Source organism: Perna viridis, chromosome 14, assembly GCF_037379345.1.
Source record: "Perna viridis isolate PV_CMFRI_1.1 ecotype Kerala chromosome 14, ASM3737934v1, whole genome shotgun sequence".
Taxonomy (NCBI): domain Eukaryota; kingdom Metazoa; phylum Mollusca; class Bivalvia; order Mytilida; family Mytilidae; genus Perna; species Perna viridis.
In genome coordinates this window covers 5,550,263-5,574,342 of record NC_142458.1, presented here as the reverse complement: position 1 = coordinate 5,574,342, position 24,080 = coordinate 5,550,263, and the positions used below count along the sequence as shown (strand labels likewise).

The following is a 24,080-nucleotide window of genomic DNA, read 5'->3' as shown; positions in this document are numbered from 1 at the left end:
ACCCTACCGGTGCACCTGGTCCATGCTCCCAATTTTTGATTGGAGTCCGAGTTGCTCATTTGCTTTTGTTACTTTGTATGTATGATTTTAGTTACTTTATGTTCTTTGTTGTGTATGTCTGTTTTCCATGTCTGGTCTTTTGTCTTTAGATTACATTCTTTTGATTACTGCTATAATCTTGGTTCCCTTGATTACTCTTCTGTTTTTTGGCAGATTTCTGCTATTTCAAATCCAAATTTTATTGTTACAATTCTTTTGTCACTATATATTTCCTTCTGATTTTGCCAATTTCAACTTTGTTTGTTGACCTTGTAAAATCATCCCAGCAAGGAGCTACTACAGAAGGCAAAATTTTCCACCTGTACCAGTTTTTCTGGTGACAGTTTAAGCGAAGCTTTTCCTTTTTGCCCATCATCACCATTTCAACTTGTTCACTTTCATATTCTGCATTTGAATTTTTTTGCAGCTGGATTGACAACAATCAATCAGTCAGTTATAGACTTATTGTATGATCTCGTTGTTGTTGAGTGAATTAAAAAAAAAACGTTAAGTAAATTTTCTTGGTGTTAAACTTTAGTAAATATCGGTCTTTCTTTTAAGTTTTTAGATGCCCAGAGAATACACAATCTGACCAAATACCTACAAGCTCTTCACAAAGCACAACAGGCAACAGAGGAACATACTACACTGTTACTGAACTGTTACACAAAGCTGAAAGATGTCAGCAAACTAGATGAATTTATTATGGTAAGTTTGTAGTTTCAAAGTTAAGGTTATAGTGTGGATAAGATAATTGTATTGCCAAAAAAAAAAACCCAACTTTTTTTTATTAAAAAGTCTTTGGAAAATTGACAAAATAATATTTGGCTAATAGGACACCTCACATTGGTGGCACAATATTAAAAAAAAATACATGTACTTTGTCTGAATATATTTATAAATTCTGTAGAAACTCCATAGTGTTCAGATATGACATCGTAAATGGTTACAAATATCAGATTAAAGAAGTTTTGTATTGCCACAACCCAAAGTTTTTCCAGAAATCTCAAGAACATTGATAAGATTTACTGTAAGACATGTCCAATCTGAATCACATTGATTTTTTTATTGTTGACAAAAAAAAAAAGAAAAAAAAACAGAAGTTGTATACATATATTAGTAGCTGTTAAAACTGTTATTGGTACAAGAATCTGTTTATTTCAGTACCAGTCAATATAAAATTCAGACACTGCCTATGGTAGAGGGGATTCATTGTGTGGAAAAACTCACTAAACAAACAATTGCCATCACTTGGCGTCCGTCGTCGTTGTCGTCCGTCATCGTTGTCCGTTGCTTTCATTAACAATTATACAAAATTCTTCTCTTCTGAAACTACTTGACTAATTAGAACCAAACTTGGTATGAATGTTCCTTGGCTTATCCTGCATAGAACTAATATGGGGATTTTTGATTCGTCGAAAAACATTGCCGCCATTACTAAAAACAGAACATAGGGGTCACACAGTAGTTTTTCACATATATCTCCTAAACTGTTAGGTTTATCCAAATTGTTTCAATATCTGAAATGATCCATATTATTAGGACTACAAAAGTCTTCAGACTCCTTGTAAGAGTTATTGCCCTTGAAAGGGAAAAATATGACTTTTTTTTTTAAATAGTTTTCAGTCAGTTGTTGAAAAGATCTTCTGATAGTCCTACCAAAGACTTCTTTAGTCAAAATTTTTAAGAAATTTTTGTTTAATTTATTGCCCTTGAAAGGAAAAATTCAAGAAGGTGAGGGATTCAGGCTCCTGGGAGCCCCTTGTTTGGTCTAAATGTACTGTATGTTTACATAACAATAGTCTTTTCTCTATTCAGATGATTATTTTTGAGAAAATCATACATTAATTCCCCCCACTAAAATATTCAAAATCAAACCAAATGAAGAATGAGCACTAGTACAAAGTGCCACACATTTTATCGGGGATGATTTTATTCCATTTTTTAGTAGATTTCCGCTATTTCAAATCCAAATTTTACCGTTTTCTTGGGTAGGCCAAACAACAGAATTTGGTTACCAACAAAAAGGAAATTTCCATTGATGTGTACATTGAAAATGTAAAAACCACGAATTCAAGAATCCACGAACATGTGTTTTTTCCTCAATCCATGAAAATTGGTACCCCACTAATAAAAGTACTTTCACAGTAATCTTTATTGTGAGTTCAACGACCAAAAGAAAAACAGATTTGTTATGTGTTTTGGAATTGTTTCTGGAATGACAGTGTAATTGGTGGGTTTTTGACATGCATGTATCACCTCCTGTCTGATTTTCATGAAGACTGCTCCACCACAGTCAGGTGAAGAAGTTATAATTAGGACAGCGTGTTTTGAGAGAAAAATAAGAAGCTTATCATGGTTTTTTAAACAAACTATGAAATGCAAGAAAATGGCATTGATGTATAACACAACTATTAAATATCAGTAAAACTTTATTTGTTTATTTTACAAAAAAACTGTTCTCAAAAATAGAAAATGGCTCGATGTTGTCCTTTGTTAATAACTTCATTTCTGATTCCCGGAAATTATGTTACCAGAAAAAAATCTAGAAACTCCTTGTTTTGGTGTATACCACGCACCACCTTTCTGGACCAAAGGAAAAGTTGAAATAAATGTGTGGTATACACAGAAGAATGTAAACGTCACTACTTCACTGAATACCCAAGATGAAATCTGATGTATCAATGTAAGACATCTTAGATTTTGCATAATTTGTTTTTTGTGTGTAGACAAAGGACCGAGAAGTGGACTTTGATGTGGAGACAGCTATGAAGGTCTGTCGACAGGCTGGGTACCACAAACATGCCCTGTCCCTAGCAGAGAAACATCACAAACATGAGTGGTATCTCCGTATACAGTTAGAGGACATTAAGGGTTGTGACAAAGCACTGGAGTATATTGGCAAATTAGAGTTTGATGAGGTAAGTTCATACCTACCTGTAGGCTGTATATTTGGTAAATTGGAGTTTGATGAGGTAAGTTCATGCCCACCTGTAGGCTGTGTATTGGCAAATTAGAGTTTGATGAGGTAAGTTCATGTCTACCTGTAGACTGTATATTGACAAATTAGAGTAGGATGAGGTAAGTTCATGCCTACCTGTAGGCTGTACATTGGCAAATTAGAGTTTGATGAGGTAAGTTCATGCCTATTAGAGGCTATATGTTGGCAAATTAAAGTTTGATGAGGTAAGTTCATGCCAATTAGTAGGGTATATGTTGGCAAATTAGAGTTTGATGAGGTAAGTTCATGCCTACCTGTAGGCTGTATGTTGGCAAATTAGAGTTTGATGAGGTAAGTTCATGCCTATTAGAGGCTATATGTTGGCAAATTAAAGTTTGATGAGGTAAATTCATGCCAGTTAGTAGGGTATATGTTGGCAAATTAGAGTTTGATGAGGTAAGTTCATGCCTATTAGAGGCTATATGTTGGCAAATTAAAGTTTGATGAGGTAAATTCATGCCAGTTAGTAGGGTATATGTTGGCAAATTAAAGTTTGATGAGGTAAGTTCATGCCTACCTGTAGGCTGTATGTTGGCAAATTAGAGTTTGATGAGGTAAGTTCATGCCTATTAGAGGCTATATATTGACAAATAAGAGTTTGACAAGGTAAGTTTGTGTTTACCTGTTTGCTGTTACCTATAAAATAATCAGCTCAGAGTGTCAGTCAAAGCAGGGTCAGGTCAATTTTTGAAATGTTTAAAATATCTGCAATAGGACATTGAACTGTGATCAATCAGTTAATCAAGACTTTAGGACACACAATTACGCAGGTTAAAAGTTTGGAAAATGTTGAAGTGTGAGGCAAAATTTTTTAATGTCTTGTCTATGGTCCTGGGTTTTTTGGTTGGCGCTCCACAAATGAAATTCTTTTATGACATCTCAGGCAGTAATAATAATCTTAGTCTTAATTGCCAGTTTTCAGACCTATCTTTAATTTTCTGCTTTTTTTTTCTCTTCAGTTTCTGTATGTCCTTTTTTTCTGTCTAAAATGAATACTGTAAAAATATGTACAAGACTGACACTGAAAAAACAGGTACACTGGCAATTTGTTTACAGTATCTCCCTGTCTAAAAATACTCATTATACCCTTAATCATTAATGGCTTGTATATTGGGCTCACCTTGTATGTTCGGCTGTCATTCCATCTATCTGTCTGTCAAAATTTCTTCACAATTATCTTGGCTTCCTGTTGATGGATTGATTTCAAATTTGATGTGTGGCTTTATATAGATGGAGCATACATTGTAAGTGATTTTTGGGGCTCACTGATATCAACTTCCTGTACAGGTTATATTTAGAACAACAATTCATGCAAGCAACTTCATGATGATAATTTGATTTCAGGCAGAAGAAAATTTAAAGAAGTATGGAAAGATGTTGATGTCAGAAGTGCCAGTACAGACTACAGAGCTGCTGAAAAGATTATGTACCGATTACAAACCAACAGACAGTAAGTTTTTGACAAAATAAAGACTTGTCAGTGTCTTTATTTAAAGTCAAAAATTGTAAAAAAAAAAAAAATTTCCCTGGTAAAGGTTTTGTTTCTTTAACGACAAGTCCGAGAATTAATAATTAATAATGAATTAATTAACTTAAGATACATGTAGTTTATAATTACTCTTCATGTTAATTTATTTTTTAGGCACCAGTTTGTTTTCTTTAAAGTCTGTCTACTTTTGATTCTTCCGTTGATATTCTTTATTTATTTTAGGGCCACTTATAGATTCAGCCAGTTTAGAGGGTATGTATTAATACGGTGTTAAACTATTGTGTATTTTATAGTGCTGTATTTAATTTCTTAAAAATCATATAGCACAATCGTTATGATTGGGTTAATGTGGGAAAAAAAAGGTTGTGTTCCCAATCACTCCTCTAAAATTTTGTAGTTCAGTAGCTAAGGATTTTTTTCAATTTTAATTTTTTTTTGTAATTTTGAATTGAAATAAGTGTGACACCAAACTCAGAGAATACAATAAAACCAAATCTGGCGTAGGCTATGTGAGCTATTGCCATTCCTAAAAATAGAACATAGGAGTCAGACAGCAGATTTTTGCATATATCTCCAAAACCATTAGGTTTAGCCAAATTCTGACTTTTTGGTAAAAGTATTCAGCATGATGACATTTATCTGTGGTCAAATTTTAGTCAGAATATGTTGACCTCTGTTGGAGTTATTGCCCTTTTTGGACGTTTTTTGCTGTTTTTGATGTTATTACTTTTAAAAGTCTTCGTCTTAGAAACTACTGTCGGGAGTCCAATGAAAGTTGATTTTTTTGTCTTATAGGGTATCCTTAACAAAATGGCTGTTCGGAATTTTGATTGGTTAAAAAAACATTGCCACCATTACAAAAAATAGAACATAAAGATAAGACAGCAGATAGCCAAATTCTGACAGGGTTAAAGTATTCACCATGATGAGATCTATCTGTGGTTAAATTTTGGTGACAATCTGTTGACCCCTGTTGGAGTTATTGCCCTTTTTGGACTTTTTATGCTGTTTTTGATGTTATTACTTTAAAAAATCTTCTCCTCAGAAACTACTGTACTGAATTCAATTAAATTAAAGTTGGTATTTTTGTTTTATAGGGTATCCTTAACAAAATTACCTTTTGGATTTTTGATTGGTTAAAAAACATTGCTGCCTTTACTAAAAATAGAACATAGGGGTCCTACAGTAGTTTTTTTTGCATATATCTCCAAAACTGTTAGGTTTAGCCAATAACTTTCAATTGCAGAAATATCCATATTACAAGTCCTACAAAAGTCTCTAGAGATCAGAGTTGTCAGACGCCTCCATGTAAGGGTTATTGCCCTTGAGATATGAAAAATGACTTTTTTTACAGTTTTCAGGCTGTATCTTGAAAATTATGATAGATGGAAGGAAACGTTCCAATGCTGAAGTGAATCTTATTATAAGGCCTACAAAAGTCTTCAGGGATCAAAGTTGTCAGACGACTCCATACAAGAGTTATTGCCCTTGAATGGCAAAAAATTACGTTTTTTGCAGTTTTCAGTCAATAACTTGAAAACTATTATATAATGTAGATAGAATGACACTTTCGATTGATGAAATGATCCTCATGTTAAGTCCTACCTAAGTCAAAAATGTCGGTCAACTTCTTGTTAGAGTTATTGCCCTTGAAAGCAAAAATTTAACAAGGTGAGCGATTCAGGCTCCTGGGAGCACTTGTATTATTTTTTTTTTCAAAATCACAAATAAAAACTTTTGGTAGGGGGTCAGAAGGAGTGTTGGTAGGGTGAACGGATACATAATTTTTTTTAGCCTAAATACATAGAGAATAGTCAATATACATCTAATTTACAATTACAAGCAATCTAACTTGACAGGTGTAAATACCATACTGTTATGCATGTAATTTTCCCAGGGTGCTGATTTTGGCATATTTTAGCTGTCTGTCTAAAAACGACAAAATAAATTCCACATAGCATTATGATTATCAATAGCTTGAAGTAAGTGCACCACTTATCATCCGCCGAAATAGAAATGCAAAAACTTTCGGTATGCCTTTTTGCTTCAAAATCACCATATTGTACACCCATCAAAATAACTTGCCGTATGGTATACAGTTTTTATTTACATAATTGACATATCATGTCTGTGTCATGTAGTTGTTTTAACCTCAGAAAGGTTTTGTTCATTCCAAGTTACCTTATAAGTTTAAAAAAATATATTTTTAAAAGTCTTAGAAGATTCTTAAGCATTATTATATAGATAGCATTGTTTGGCAAATGTTCCCAGTTTAATTAATTTCTATAATTCACACTGTGAAATAAATTATGTAATTTTACTCTCCCACTAAAAAGTTACAACTTTGATATCAATCCACCAATCGCAGAATATAAAATTCATGTTGAAAGTATCTATAAATTATGGAGAAAATCTACATAATAAATTGGATACTCATTTGTTTATCGTGAATAACCAAAATATGATCACTGGTTCCAAGAATGCTTGAGGATTTTTAAAAGTCACACTCATTAAATCTAGGCACTCTTCACCTTTGTGATACTATTTTGGTTATTCACTCTTTCCAATTAATTATCCTATTATCAATGACATAATGAAATTTTGTAGTTTTGGTAGTTACTGTTATAACCTTGGTTCCCTTGATTACTCTTTGATATTAACAGATATTATGAAAACTCTTAGAAATATTTTTTTAAGTTTTGTGTCCTGTTAAATAATTTAGACTTTGCCCGAAGTGGTATTTTTTTTGCATAGATATTGTACATGTGAATAACTTATTGAACTTGAACATTGTATTTCTTTTTAGGTGGTATTCCTAGAATTCAAAAAGCCAATGCTGAAGAATTTATACATATTTTTGTCAGTAACTCTGCTAGGCTTACTGAATTTTTAGAGCATATGATTAAGGTAAGAACTAGTACATTTTTACTTGGCATGATTATTTCATTTTTTTTCCTTAAAATATACTTTATTTGGCAAAGCTGTTATAAAAATCTTACGGTTACAGTTTTTACTTGTAAGGTTCCCTGGAATGTTAATACCTATAAATACAGGGTATATTACAGGGCATAATTATTTCATAACTGATATTGCAGGCACCCATACTGTACCTATAAAAAAGTTCAGAAAACATTTTTTAAACCATTAATAACATTTACAAATAATTATTTTTGATAATGTCATTTCTAGTAGCATCTCTTTTGATTGGTTGACCGTTGATTTCGAGTTTCTTGAAATGTGCTACAAACACTTTTTTTTTTGTTGTACCTATTAATGTTTTGTGTTGATATTTTCCCTATAATTTAGCTTGATGAAAGAAATTCATACATTTTAGGTTCAGCCCAACTCTCCTAGACTACTGTATAATACTCTACTAGAACTCTATCTTCATGACATTGTTCATGAAAAAGACATTAGTGTGAGTATATCCTAACATTGCCTACAAAAAAGACATAAGTGTGGGTATATCCTGACATTGTCTACAAGAAAGACATTAGTGGGAGTAAATCCTGACATTGTCTACAAAAAAGACATTAGTGTGAGTACATCCTGACATTGTCTACAAAAAAACATTAATGTGAGTATATCCTGACATTATCTATAGAAAAATACATTAGTGGTAGTATATCCTGACATTGTCTACAAAAAAAGACATTAGTGTGAATATATCCTGACATTGTCCACACATTCATGTTAATGATCATAAGATGGATTCGAGACCAAGTAGCTAAAATTTATCATTTTAGAGCAATTGAGAATCTAGATCCTGGTATTATTGCTAGTCTTTATTTTGCTGCCAAAAAATGGTATGATTGTTCATGTTGTCTTTAATGGACAACATTGTCATCATCTGTAGACACAAGTTTTCTTTTTTGCCTATAATTGAATTTTTTTTACAAAGTTTTTCATTGAAATTTTACAGATTAATTTAGTTTCGTGTTTCATGTGATTGATATTTTTGTTTCCTGACTTGCATAGATTTGTCAGTTTAATGAATTTTCTTTTGATATCATTACAGGCCAAAACAGACAAAGTTAGAAAGACTGAAGACCTCTTGAAAAACCCTGAGGTAAAATGCAGTTATCAAATTACAGATCCATATAAAAACTCAGGCAGACCCAATAGTAATAGAGAAACAAAAGAAATTCTGAAGACTATTTCTGTCAAAAATACATTCAATGCCACTAAGAGACAAGCACTCTACACGGAAGATTTAATCTTTTAAAATTGGTTGAAATGCACTGATTTCTCCTGTTTTCTTGACATATATTTCCTATTTTTAGAAGCCTATTTGTTAGAGTTCTAGTGCAATACAAAAAGTCTGCGTAGTTTCAGCAAGCTCTGGCATAACGTATAAATTGTGCTATGAACACTCTGTACGCAGGTGCTGAAGGGATGTTGCCACAGATGAAAGGAAAGTTGACAATTCTGAATGAAAATCATTACGTTTGTCGTAAAGTTTGGTCAATAGTTTTCCTTTACCATGGATTTCTAAGTGTAGGTTAAGATATGAGGCTGACTTCACAGTGTCTGTAGAATCCCTTATTTCAAGTTCTTTGGGGTAGATGTGATGTATCAAATCCCCGAAATTAGGATTGTTTAAAGATAATTCCGATATAGGTCAAGGCTTTTTGTGGCATATGATGCCGATTTGACTCATCATGATCATTATATATGTATATTTTAACTATAATTAAAGTGTGTTCTCAATAGGTATGTGATATAAGGTTTTCTATATAGGTGTAGGGGAGTGAGATATACCGAATATATACATAGGTCAAGGGTTAATACCAGATGTTATACAGATTTTGACATGTCAAGTTCATTATGTCATATATTTTAACCTTCAGGTATGGTCTGTGAAGGGGTGTGATATAGGTCTAGGAATGTGATATAGGATATGCGATATAGGTCTAGGAATGTGATATAGGATATGCGATATAGGTCTAGGAATGTGATATAGGATATGCGATATAGGTCTCGGAATGTGATATAGGATATGCGATATAGGTCTAGGAATGTGATATAGGGTTTAAAAAAATACTTATAATGCTTATACAAAAAAGGTCATATTTTAATCTAAATATATAGTATAGGGTTTAAACAATTCATATATTCATATATACAAAAAAGTTGTATTTTAAACTTAATATATAATATATTGCTGTAAATGTTCAACTATACTGACTGAAGTAATACAATAACCGAATCCAGCTATCTTCTACTTGTAATGTTTTTTCTCTGCCTGAATGTACTCATACATGTATTTATTAAAGCATAGCTATGGGAGGCAGGCATTTCATTACTTGTCATTATCATTGTGTGTAATTTCAGGCTAAATATGACTTGGATCAAGCTCTGGTACTATGTCAGATGAACAACTTTAAGGCTGGAATACTCTACTTGTATGAAAAGGCACACTTGTATGTATAATTTATCATATCTTTTATAAAACTTGGTAGACAATGTTAAGGAGGTAGACCAATGGTAAGGAACATAACTCTTGAAATCAGTGATACGTTTGTATCATATTCAATTTCACCAAAGCCTATCAAGATTTCATTTGAAATAGAATGAAATCAGTCCAAGTTGCTTACATGAGATTGTTGAGGTAATTTCATGCCTACCTGTATTTAGTACTGTGTCAGATGAACATCTGTAAGGCTGGAATTCTCTCCTTGTATGAAAAAATACACATGTATGTATAATGTATCATATCTTTTATTAAACTTGGTAGACCTAGGTTAAGGGACATAATACTTGAAATCAGGGATATGTTTGTATCATATTCAATATCACCAAAGCCTATCAAGCTTTCATTTGAAACGGAATGAAATCAGTCCAAGTTACTTTGATGCTTGCATGAGATTGATATGAAGAGCCTGAATACAATCATTCAAATGATTTGTAAGATTTGTGTCTCTTACCCTAGGTCTACCTCCTTATATTGTATATACACTGTGAATTGATAGAAGTTTTGGTTGTGATTGGACTAAGGATGCCTTATTAAGTGTGTGATGTGACCATGACAATATTGAAAACCAGACCTGAAGACCCATATCTGATATAAGCATATACATATGTGTTATAAATTTGAAGTCAAGCTTAGGAGACTTTCTGTTTTGACAACTGGGTTTATATTTTTACTGTAAACTAAAGTAGAGATGCTAGGATATCATTAGTTGACATTGGGTAATAGGCTTCTTGTTTATTTCTAGGTACCAACAGATTCTACGATACCACATGGAGCATGATGACTATGTTCATGTTATAGATACTTGTAAAAAGTTTGGGTGAGTTAAAATATTTTGTCAATATATTATGCGTAAGGCCAAAATAAGAAAAATATTCTAGATTTTCATCCCTCCCGACCCAATTTTTCACCCTCCCTGAAAAAATTTATTTTGATTTTTTTCCCAATTTAGGTCAATTTCTTTCAAATCGACTGCATTTATCACTAAAATTGAATAAGAATAAAAAATAAAATTTGCCCACAGGCCCCTAATTTTAAAAAATGTTGGATTATAATAAAGGATTTTTATGATGGCCTAATACATGACTTACCAAAAATTTTAACCTTAAAAACTGGATTTTGTCCTTTTATTTCATTGCCCATTTCATCTCTGTTGCAATGAAATCCTAAACGCAATAGTCCTCTTTAAAAAAGGTAAAACAAACCTAAGCACTTTCTTTTAGGCAGTTCTTTTTTTTTTTTTTTTTTCACCATCACCTGAATATAGCTGAAATATTGCTGCTTCGGCGTTAAACCCCAACAAACAAAAAATTTTTTTTACCAAACTGAACAAGTAATTAAAAATAAATCCTTTTGTTTATACATGTAATTAAATATTAATTTCAGGGCCCAGGATTCCAATTTGTGGGTACAAGCTTTGTCATACTTTGCCAGGAAGGAAGATAATTGTAAACCTCAACTTATGGATGTTTTGGCTCGTATCCTTAAAACATATAGAGCTGTTTTTTTGTACAGTGTATAGTCATCGTAGTTGATCTTATCTTATTATGTTCATATTTCCGTTTCGGTATACCTACCTTTTTTTCCTTTTGTTTTTAACCACAAAATTATTTTTTGCTGTTTTTGTTCGAACTCAAAATGAGGAATATTAATTGTTTTCCACTACAAAATGTAGTATTTTATAAAAGATAAATTTACATGTTTTTACTAAAGGGTGTTTCTTACAACAGGACAATCTTTAGTGTCTATTGTTTTAACTGAAAGTCCACATAAAATTCAAACACTGCCAATAGTAAAGGGATTCATGGTGAAGAGAAACCCACCAAACAAATTATGTTTTTTTTTTTCAGTCTACATATGCTATACTTTCACATAACAACAATCTTTTCTGCACTCAGATCTGCACTTTCTAGAAAATCATACAGTCATCTCCCACTAAAATCAACCAAATGAAACCAAATCAAGAACGATAACTCTTCCAAAGTACCAATTTCATGTACAATCTGTATAATTTTTATCTCAAAAGCTCAACAATCAAATGAAAAATTAGATTGGTTGTGTGATCAGTAACTGTTTCTGAACAAGAAATAAAACTAAATTCAATGGGTTTTTTGACATGCATGAATCACCTTCTGTTTGATTTTTAGAAAGACTCCTACAAAAGGAGAAGTTCAATTCATGAAATTATCGAATTACCATTCTATATAGAAATTGAGTAGTGAGTGTCTCATGCATATTAAACAACCTTACATATTTTTAAAGTTAATTGGAATTCAGATATTTACACTATTCACAGTATCAAAATCCTTCTACATGTACATATAAAATTTTACTGTAAAAAGATATAAACTATATAGAAAACACATGTATGAAAATGTCCTATTCATGGAGTTATTTTCTTTCATTTAATTACTTTTTAGTAATACAACTTAATATCATATAAGGCAAACATTTTTAGCTCACCTGGCCAAAGGCTAGGTGAGCTATTACCATCGCTTTGCGTCCATCATCTTTAACAATTCTTCAAAACTCTTCTCCTCTGACACTACTTGACCAATGGAAACCAAAATTGGCATGAATGTTCCTTGCGATATCCTGCATAGAACTGATATGGTGATTTTTTGATCTGTCAAAAAACATGCCTGCCGTTACTAAAAACAGAACATAGATGTCAGACAGTAGTTGTTCACAATTATCTCCTAAACTGTTACGTTTAGCCAAATACTGACATGGGTAAAACTGTTCAGCATGATTAGGTCTATCTGTGGTTAAATTTTCGATTTAATCCATTAAGCCATGTTGGAGTTATTGCCCTTTTTGAAGTTTTTTTTGCTATTCTTAATGTCTTTCAAAAATCTCCTCTGACCTATTTGACCAATTGAAACCAAACTTGGTATGAATGTTCCTTGAGGTATTGTGCATAGAACACAAGTGGGGATTTTTAATCCATCAAAATACATGGCCACCATTATTAAAATTGAATATAGGGGTCAGACAGTAGTTTTTTTTTTTGCATTTATCTCCAAAACTATTAGGTTTAGCCAAATTCTGACATGGTAAAACTGCTCAGCATGATGAGATCTATCTGTGGGCAAATTTTCGTTTTAATCCATTAAGACATGTTGGAGTTATTACCATTTTTGACGTTTTATTGCTACTTTTAATGTTATCTCTTTCAAAATCTTCTTCTCTGACACCATTTGACCAATTGGAACCAAACTTGGTATGAATGTTCCTTGGGGAATCCTGCATAGAACTGATGTGGGGATTTTTTATCCTTGGAAAAACATGGCCGCCTTTATTAAAAATAGAACATAGGGGTCAGTCAGATAGTTTTTCACTCATTTCTCCAAAACCATTAGGTTTAGCCACATTCTTTCAGTTGCTGAAATGATCCTTATTATTAGAAATACAAAAATCTTCAGGGATGAAAGTTGTCAGACAACTCCTTGTAAGAGATGTTGCCCTGGAAAGGCAATGACAGGCTTTTTTACAGCTTGAAATCTATGATAGATAGAAAGAAACTTTCAACTGCTGAAATGATCTTATGATAAGTCCTACCAAACTCTTCTTGAGTCAAACTTGTTGGACAACTTCTTGTTAAATTTATTGGCTTTGAAAGGCAAAATTCAATGACGTGAGCAAAAAAAAGATTTATACAGTAATATTAATGTGTCCTTGAAATCAAATCTGCATCATATGTTTAATGTGTATTTTAATATGCATGCGGCACAATCAAAGTTACTGTTGCCAGAAGTTTATACAGAATTCATAGTATGCTTCGGATGTTACATTTATACTGATGTACTTTTGCATTGGCAGCTGTATAAGACAGTATTAATCAACCCAAAATACATTAAAATATGTCAAAAACTGACCAATTGATATGAATTCAAACCAGGCATCTATACAGGGCCAATATGGATCAAACCAGGGCCAATATGGCATCATAACTTCCTCTGGTTTGACATCGCCATTTTCAGTTAGAATTGAATTTCATGAACTTTGATCACCAGATCTAAAGCTGCAGAAACACAAAGAAATCTTCCATTTTATACAAAAAGGATATTTACTGATTAATGCAAATAAACCTACATGTTCTTGGTAAAACACGAAAACAACTGTTCTACAAATCATCTAGTTGAGTTGGTTAATAAAATTGTCAATAAATATGTAATTTCATATTGGCCCTGTTATAGATTTTGGTCATTCATATTGGCCTCGACAGCCGTATTGGCCCTCGGCGATGCCTCTAGACCAGTATGACTGCCTCAACCAATATGACAGACTTCAAACCTATAACAGGGCCAATATGAAATTACATATTTATTAATATATATTATTAACCAATTTACTACAATATGTATAGAAATGACCATCCTTTGTGAACAGAAATTTCGACAACTTGCCATTATGAACCGGAAACTCCTATAGCTGGTCATTACAAAATCACAGCCATGCATTACGAATTTCAAAACAGGGCATCAATACGGGGCCATTATGAACTAAATAAAAAAGGCATACATTTTTTAAAATAAGTGACAACTGTAATTAAGAGTGACCTAATAATTCAATTTATTAGATTAGGATATTTAAAGTTGCTGAAAGATGGTACTGGGCCTAAGTATATTGAATTATTAGGTATGTTCAATCTTGAGCTTTAAATTTACGATTTGGAGGGGGGATTATGGGAAAAGGCAACAAAAATGGAATCTCGAAACGGGAGCACATACTTTTCTATACAAAAATGCTAAAGAAAAAAGGTGGCTTTCATGATTTAGTGATTTTCATAGACAAAATGTGCAGTCAAATCTCATTGTTTTGCACAAATCCAGGTGTTGAAATAAATCTTCAAAGTAAATGTCTTTTCTTTTTACTCACCTACCTTTTGCGCTCCTCGGTAAAAACAACATTTGAAAATAGCTTGATTCCAGATAAAAATGCACTTAAAAACACGTTTTTTACGTAAAAAATTACCAAATTATTTGTTTGGGTTTTTTTTTAATTTTCCGGGTCACATACTAGGACAGTATCAATAAACCTAGGAACAGTGATGGAAACAACCCAAATATTCCATAAATTATGGATATCTGAAAAGTCATGGTTTTTTGTCGGATATTGGGCGACTGGTCATGTGATTGATTAGCTCATGAATATTCATTTTTGGTGATCGCAATTTTTCCATATAAATTATTAGGTATGTTTAATCTTGTACTTGTCTATAAATTAAGGATTTGGGGGGAGATTATTGGAAAAGACAACAAAACCTTCATGATTTATTTTCATAAATATTTGATTCATCGAGATAATTAATGTGAAATCATATGTATTGATAATAGATTCTGACTGTGTCCTGAAATAAAGTTGGTTAGTAAAAGTATCAATGCATGGCCTTTTCTATATTGGCCCTGTGAAATGCCCTTGGTTTTAATAATGGCCTCGGATGGCTGTAATGGCCATTATTAATACCTCAGGCATTTACCGGGCCAATATGGAAAAGGCCATACATTAATACTATCATATGACATTTCGTCCATGATACTATATCTAGCTGTGCAATGTCTTTTTTTAACATGTTTTTTGTGGTACCTTAATATTACATCAGATATTGACAAGAAGAACTTGCTTCCTCCTTTACTGGTGATTCAAACACTGGCCCATAATTCCACAGCAACATTGTCTGTTGTCAAGGTAACCAAATTAAACTTTTTGATGGGAAAATTATTGAAATTTTTTGCACAAGGGAGCATTTGATAAATCACTGCTGTCAGTACACTTCTATATGATAATCACAATTATCCACCATGAGTAGTTTTTCAGACTCATAAGTTTTTTTTTTTATAAATTACCTATAGTATTATGCATTACGACAGTGTTTTTTTGGGTTTTTTTTTTTTTCAATTTTTATTTATTTGTAGGACTATATAATAAGGAGATTACAGCTTGAGAATGACCAAATCACTGAGGATGAGAGACTTATCAAACAGTATAGAGAAGACACAGAGAAAAAACGAGCTCAGATTGAGGAACTCAAATCCACGTAAGATTGTTCTCTATATTGATGGAAGGTAGAGGTCACAAGGTCATAGAGTCCATTGGTTGCTAGGCTAAAAACTGCCCTTGTTTAACATTTACTAATCAAACCAAGATATATCTGGTCGTAAGGATTCTTGTTTTCTTTTTTTATACCCCTGCAATCTAAGTTTGTTGGGTATGATAATAGGAATAATCCTGTCTGTGTCCCATTTTCTGTCCATATATACATGTATTGAAAGCCAAACTCCTTCTAAAATTTTCATCGGATTTTGATGAAATTTTCCGATAGGAAAGTTTGGCATCATATGTAGATGTGGATCTGGGGAGTGATAACAATTGTTGTTTGGTATCTGCAAACGCAGATATTCCAACTTAAGGTTATAATATTTTAAGTTCATTTTAAGCTGGGAGAAATGGTATTTCTAATTGATCCTGTTTAGTTTAAACATATTTTATTGTTCAAATAGGAACAAAAAGGATGAGACACAAGTTTCCTAACTTAGTGGAGTCCTCCCTGTAACTCATATAAATATTACTGAAATACATAGAACAATATGAAAAACAAGAATATACTGTTATTGTTATTTAGCATCATTTACATATATACACATACATAGTGTGAAGTCATGAATTGAAAAAAAAATTCATATAAAAATAATAATAAAAAAAAATAGATATGAGAAAGAACAAGAAAAAAAAAATGAAAAGTGTATCTGAGAAAGGAAGTTGTATATTCGATTCTTTAGAATAAAGGGGAACATATGCAGAAAGCGGTTGATACATCTCGATAAATCTCCTATAAATAAATTTAAACCTCTGAATAGTTAGTGATGGAACTCAAATTTTCCTGTTTAAGGAGGTAGACCTAGGGTAAAGGACATTACTCTTGAAATCAGTGATATGTTTGTATCATATTCAATTTCACCAAACCCTTTCAAGCTTTCCTTTGAAACTGATTGAAATTAGTCCAAGTTACTTTGATGCTTACATGAGATTGATATAAAATGATGAATACAAACATTCGAATGATTTGTAAGAGTTGTGTCCCTTACCCTAGGTCTACCTCCTTAAACTGCTTTCCTTCCTAATTGATCTTCATGTATGACTTGGACACAGTTTTGTTTTTTTGGTTTTGTTTTGTTGATGATTGAGATGACTTTCCTCTGATAGCTATGTTTACATTGTTTATACAGTCTATGTACATGTATACGTATGTACAGTTTATGTAAATAAAGAATTATTTCCTAAGAACAAAAAAAATGAGCAATTTTGATATAATATATTGATATTTTAGATCACTATTCAATGTATTTCTTGTTTTTTCCTCCTAGAGCCAAAATATTCCAAGCTGCCAAGTGTAGTATCTGTAACCACCCACTAGAGTTGCCGTCTGTCCATTTCTTGTGTGAACCTCATTCATTCCATCAACAGTAAGTAGAAATTAGATGACATGACAACTGAAATTGACAATAGCTGTGTATTGACTTGAAATGAAAACAATATATAGATGATGCTTAGAATCTGGGTAAAATACAAGGCTTCGTAAGGTTGATTTCAAGCACAAAAATAGTATTCATTCACTCCTCTCTGTGAAAATCCTGTCAGAGGAAAACATTAAAATTGTCTTGACAATATGACATTTAGTCCCTCATTTCTTACATTTATTTTCTTTTTCAGTTGTTTTGAAAGTTATTCTGACAATGATTCAGAGTGTCCAGTATGTGCTGCAGAAAACAGGTATGGTGTCATATATTAGGTACAATTCATTTTGAAATGTGGCAGGGAGGTTGTACATACCCCTTTCACATTAGAGGGAGACTCCCACATAAAAAATATATCATTTATGGGAGGTTTTTAGCTGATATAACTCTATTTACTGTGGAAAAAAAACAATGCACTTTAGAGACTATCTATACAAAATTAATGGTGCAGATTAATTATTATAATTTTAGTAATTTTCTCATTCTTAAGGGATTAATGAACATTGTAGTATTTTCAGAAATTTGCTGTGGCATAAAATCCTTAACCCCTAAAACACTGAGGCTTTGTTCCTATTATTAACTTGGGTTAATCATAGATTACCCATAGATACAGGCCACTGGCAAAATATTTGTAATCTGTGTAACTTAGAAATAGGAGATGAATACCAGTTCATTATGACATGTCCAGTACTTGTCACAGAGAGAAAATGGAACATCAACCAAGCGCTGGTATAACAACAATATATTTTATGTCATTGAAAGATAAAAAAAAGTCTGGTTAACTTGTGTTAAAATTTTAAACAAAAGAGTTGATCTTTCTGACGAAGGCCTTCCTTATTGTAAGATGTGTAACATGTTTGTGAATAGTTATATATAGCCACTATTGTATGTAACTCTTTCAAAAACCTCATTTTGCTAACACTCTATTGAAAAATTTCTGAGAACATTCAAAGATGCAGTGATCAAATAATGGTCTTTTCAAATAGAAAAAGCATCCTTGAGTGAAATTATATTGTCAGATCAGTGGGGTTTTTATGCATGTTTCTGATTTTTCCCATTTTGCTTGATTCTTACCAATACCTACTTATGCTACTTTCAATATGATTATAATAATTTTCCTCTTTTCTTTAGGAAAATAATGGATATTATTAGAGCACAAGAACAAAGTAAAGATTTACATGAGTTCTTCCACAACCAGGTTGGTTATATTCTACATAGAGAAAATTAATGTATATTAGAAAGTGCTTCTATGACAAATCACTGTTTTATTTTCCACTTCCATTCGAATGAGGTATGGATTGAGATACAGAAATGCTACTGTTCAATTAAGAGTAAAACAAACAAAAAATGTTACTGTAAAATACAGATTTGTAATGGTATAAATCCATGCATCGACAGAAAAATCACAGCCTAATCTTTCAATTGCAAGATTCTTCCGTTTCCAGGAATGTGATTTTTCTGTTGATTCATGGATTTCCACCTTTACAAATCTGTATTTTACAGTTAAGATTTTTTTTTATTTTACTCTTAATTTACTTCTGATATTGCTAATTTCCACTTCCATGTTCATCTTGTATCTCATCCACGTGTTTCTGGCTGTTTTTTTTTTATCATCCTGTTTAAGAAATTGTCTACAGTACTTGTAACAGTAGGTGTAGTTATGAAGGAGCTTGTAAAAGTGTAGACAAAACAAAAATACATGTTTACTATTTCTTTTCGCCATGGTGATATTCCTTTGTATAATTTTCTTCCTAACAAAGTATTTCTTTTATAGTTGGAGAGATCACAAGATGGATTTTCTGTGGTGGCCGATTATTTTGGAAGAGGCGTCTTCAATAAGGTAGTGCTCATTGACGTACATGTAACAGATTTCTTTTTTAAGTAGCAGTCTTTCTTAATAGCGGACAGACAGTGAATTATGCATTTCAAAAACCATCCGAGATCAGTTTTATTTCTTGTCAAGAAACAGTTACTGACTACATAACCAGTCTTTGTTTTTCATTTCGTTGTTGCACTTTTGAGAAAAAAAATCATAGATTGTACAGGAAATTTGCACTTTGCAAGAGTTATTGTTCTTGATTTGGTTTGATTTGGTTGATTTTAAAGGGAGATGAATGCATTAAAGATTGTTTTAATGTGAAAGTATAGCAGATGTAGACTGAAAAAGAATTGTTTGTTCAGAGGGTTTTTCTACCCATGAATCACTTTACCATTGGAAGTGTCTGAATTTATATAGATTGGTACTTAATGTCTTTTCCATGAACTGGTTCATATATGTTCTTAAATTAAACATTCGTACAGTTGCTGCTGAAAATACCAAAAAATATGTTCCTTTTGAATGATTATTAAAGGCAATATTTAGAAAATACATGAAATACTAAGCTTAGAAATATTTTGTACAGTCCCTTCTATGAAAAAAATGTTTTTTTTTCTTTTTTTTTTGCTGTTCTCTTTTCCAGGTCCAGGGGTGTGGTTCACCAAGCCCCCAACCCCAATTTTCCAGAAGTTACAAAATGTTATATTTTTGTTTGTTAAAACATTTGAAAAAAAATACTCAGAAAGCAATAAATATTCAACCGAACTGGTAATTAAGCATTGTATTATTAACAAAAATTTTGGGCCCCCAGGTTAGAGCCTCTCTTTTGTAAATCTATGGATCCTCCACTGGTTCTCATAGTTCTACAACAAAATATGAAAACAAAAAACAAAAAGTATAACAAAAAATGAAAATATCCGATGAAAACATGAAAGATAAACATAAAATGTATGGTTTTATGTTATAGAACTATGGTTCTCAGTGATTATCTTTTTAGGAATTTGAAATGTGTATTCTTGAACTTGAGCTACAAAGCTTTACTTTGATATTTCAAAAGAATATCTTTATTACAGGTTACATTGATAACAGATTCACCAGGAAAACAGAGGTCAGGATCAAGGACAATAGCCAGATTGCCATGACATTGAATGTACAGTTGATTAGTACTTGTAAAAGGGAAAAATGTATTTGGTGCACTCATAAGCAAAATATTGAAAAAAAAACATCTGATTTTTTTCAACTATTTTATGCTTTTATTGCAATTCTTTTGAAATGGAGCTACACAATTATATTACACTGTTAAAAGGCAAATTTAAATTTTTTAGATGAAGTGTTAAAGTAAAGGTTACTCCACACTTAGCATCCTTCTCTGTTTTTTTTTCAAAATTTCTGCAGCCGCCTCTGAAATATTTATTTGTTCTTACATTTGATATTGGCTAGCATATTCAGGCATTTGAACATTTAAAACTTTTTAAACATACATACAAGTACAGATTTGCTGTTACATAGATGTAAAAGTGATGTGGTCTGTCATTGGTTTCTGCACATCAGCCAGTTTTGTATCATGATTAAACATTATGTTCATACTTTTTTCCAAGTGTTCAGGGTTCAACCTCTGTAGTCATATAACAAGGTGTGCATCGTGGAACATTTTACTCTGTACTTTTTGACAAATTTTGCATATTGAATAAAACTGTGAATGTGGATGTTCTTTAATGCAGTATGATTAATTTTAGTCATTATTCAAGGGTTTGAATATTTAAAAAAGAAAAAGAACACCTTTCAAGTAATTAAATCCATTTTAGTGATTCTTTTTTTTTCTGTGTCGCTGAAAATAATAGTAAATAACAATTCCATCATCTAGAATCAGTAAGGCCAAAAAAAATGATATGTCGGTTACCTGTTACCCTACCTACCCAGGCGCGGATCCAAGGACTGGCATACCGGGCATACGCCCCCACTAAATCTGTAAGAAAAAAATTTTCACCACAAGTTTCACCCAATAATATTTTTTGCCTTGCTTTGCACGACATTTAATTCAATTAACGCTCCCCCCCAAACTCAAATCCTGGATCCGCCCCTGCTACCCTAGTTTTTTGTGCCTACCCATAACATTTTATGGTATTTTGGCTGAAGCACTGTTAAAGTCTTGATTGTATCCCCATTAACTCAATGTAAATTGTTTTTTTTAAAATAGAATAATTTTCCTACTACCTACCCTATTTCCCTATTTTTTTCTTGCTGGTAACAGGAAACAAAACTTTTTTTTGCCTAATTAAAATGTTTTTGTTAAATGAGCAAAAAGCTTTTGTTGCATACAAGTTCTGTTGTTTGTTTTGTGTACTAGTTACTGTAAACTTCGAAATTATTGCACAAAAATGTGAAGGGGTTATTGCAATTTGCAAAAAATCAATATTGCGATATTGAAGCTTTAGCATTATTTAGTGGGATTTTTCTGTATATTGCAAAAATTTGAATCACATTATGTACCAAAATGTCAAAATTGCAATAATTGATGCATACAATAATTTCTGAACTTACAGTGTATGAGAGATTTTATTGTCAAATATTGTGATATACATGTGCAATAATTGTTACTGATTATGCTATTAAAAATTGTAAATGAAGTCCTTGATTATACAAGTTTTTTATCATTTATGACACTTATCAAATGGGCTATAAATCATGTAGACTGAAAGGGGCTGAAGTGGATCCAAAATATGCTGGGGGCCCTACTTATGTTCTTAAAGTTTATTTTTTAGAAAAAGTTAAAAATCACTAGAGTGCCTCTCCCCCTTTTTGAAAATTCTGGACTCATTGACATGTAGAGTAAAGATAGGGAATGCTGATGGCTCACATTTGAGAAGTCCACTGTTGGTAGTATACTAGTTGGGTGTAATTTTGGCAAAGGACAAAAAATACATAAGAAAAAGGTACCAGAGAAGATTAAATCTCTCTTTATCTAATTCATTTCAAAACAACAAAAAGAAAACCTGCAAATGAACTAAATTATGAACAGAGAGAAAATGCTGGTACTATACAATATGACAGGCTTCTGAAAGGAGTAAAATGTAAAATCCAGGTTGGATTTACTATGGGTCCAATAAATGTGTAAAAGATGGCGGAAAAGGGTTTCCAGCACATGAATTTACTCACACACCTGGGATTTCATAACGTCGCAATAAAAAGTGAAATGTCCTGTTGACTTGAGGGGTCTGAACTAATGTTTCTACAGTAATAAAGTTTTACGTCTTATATTATGAATTAAGTGTAGACAGAAATCATTAGCAATAAACTTATTTACTTCAGAATAAAAAAAACATTATAACTTGGTTATTTTGAGGGAAAATATATTTGTAACCTTGTATGTTTTGTATTTTATTTATCAATTTGATGTTTTCCTCAAAATTACCCAATTTTGAATGCTACATGTATCAGTTTCTCCAAGAAAAAAAAAATTAACAAAAAGAACAGCATGCCATGTGGTAATGCATTAAAAAAAATAAAAATCATGAACATGAAGACTTCCTCCCACTCTACAAAAACTTATCACATTATATTCTGATATGTGAATGGCCACAAAGTCAGATAGGTAACTGGTAGCAATGCATGTACAATGGGGGATGGTAACTTCACTGATAAAAAGGGTATTTTGACCAGAATTATGTCTCTTTCGATAACAATTCAAACAAAAATGGCACCTGTTCGTGATAATACCATAATTAAGATTACAATGTAAGTAAAGTTGCCACATTTTGATCATTTTAATGTATAAAATTGGTACCATATCTGTATCTTGAAATTTACAAAATAAATCATAGCACACCTTCCAACTCATCATCTAATTATTAGTGTTATAAATTACAACATGAAAACAATGAATTCTCCAGGAGGAGGCATGCAATATCAAGACTAAATCATCAGTCATCTCATATATGACAAATCATATTGAAAAGGAAGAAAGTAATATTGAGTATAAAGTTGAATAGAAATGTACGATGACATTAAATGTGAGCATTTTAAATGGTGTCATTTCTTTTATTAAATTTCACTAATGATAATAATACATTATGATATCAGAATCAAAACAAATCCAAACATAAAGAATCTTAAAATAATGTCCATATAAGTAAGCATCTCAATTTAAATGTCCATAATTAACACAAGTATTATTCATATAAACAATGCGCAACGAGAAAGGCAGGTAACTCCATCCACATTGCTTCCAAGTCCACACATAAATACACGCAGTCTATGCGTTTGCGCTTATTTAAAGCATGTGTGTACATTATATGTCTATTTGAATAACAAAGAAGTGAACTTTATCTTTGAATATTCAATCAGTCAGTATGCAAATTATCTATAGTAAGTTATCTGAACCAATAAAAAAAAAATCCGGAACTGTTCTTGTTTACTTAATTTTTCTCTGAAATAGAGGGCGATAATTAAAGATGTTCCCATGATGTACGCCATATTTCAGTAACATCTGAGGCGACTTATGTTCCCCTATCTATGAACTCCCCTGTTAATACATTGTAAAATTGTTCTAAATCTGTCGAATTATCGGTTACAAAAAAGTATTTTAAACAACTTTTTGTTTCAAACCTTTAAAACTGGATTCATATTTTTCACTTCAACTTACGATAATTCATGTTTTACTGATCACATTTCGTTACGAAACGTGCAAATTTGTCGTGCGGGTTCTTTGGACTTGGGTTAAATTTGTCTCAATTGATAATAGGTCT

General features: G+C 32.0%; 1 protein-coding gene across 1 annotated transcript in view; it reads left to right on the top strand.

Moving 5' to 3' along the window:
* The window catches only part of LOC148597888 (vacuolar protein sorting-associated protein 11 homolog), a 38,976-nt gene extending 17,006 nt beyond the window's left edge, over window positions 1-21,970 (top strand). Inside the window, exons 13-29 of the mRNA XM_088560024.1 lie at window positions 601-747; window positions 2,769-2,960; window positions 4,385-4,490; window positions 4,752-4,781; window positions 7,336-7,436; window positions 7,864-7,947; window positions 8,548-8,598; window positions 9,864-9,952; window positions 10,748-10,822; window positions 11,389-11,480; window positions 15,608-15,693; window positions 15,921-16,042; window positions 17,370-17,468; window positions 17,716-17,775; window positions 18,651-18,717; window positions 19,294-19,359; window positions 20,409-21,970. Coding sequence (XP_088416150.1) covers window positions 601-747; window positions 2,769-2,960; window positions 4,385-4,490; window positions 4,752-4,781; window positions 7,336-7,436; window positions 7,864-7,947; window positions 8,548-8,598; window positions 9,864-9,952; window positions 10,748-10,822; window positions 11,389-11,480; window positions 15,608-15,693; window positions 15,921-16,042; window positions 17,370-17,468; window positions 17,716-17,775; window positions 18,651-18,717; window positions 19,294-19,359; window positions 20,409-20,477 — 1,536 coding nt within the window. The 3' untranslated portion in view covers window positions 20,478-21,970. The remainder of the gene's footprint in view (window positions 1-600; window positions 748-2,768; window positions 2,961-4,384; window positions 4,491-4,751; window positions 4,782-7,335; window positions 7,437-7,863; window positions 7,948-8,547; window positions 8,599-9,863; window positions 9,953-10,747; window positions 10,823-11,388; window positions 11,481-15,607; window positions 15,694-15,920; window positions 16,043-17,369; window positions 17,469-17,715; window positions 17,776-18,650; window positions 18,718-19,293; window positions 19,360-20,408) is intronic.
* Window positions 21,971-24,080: the final 2,110 nt, after the last annotated feature.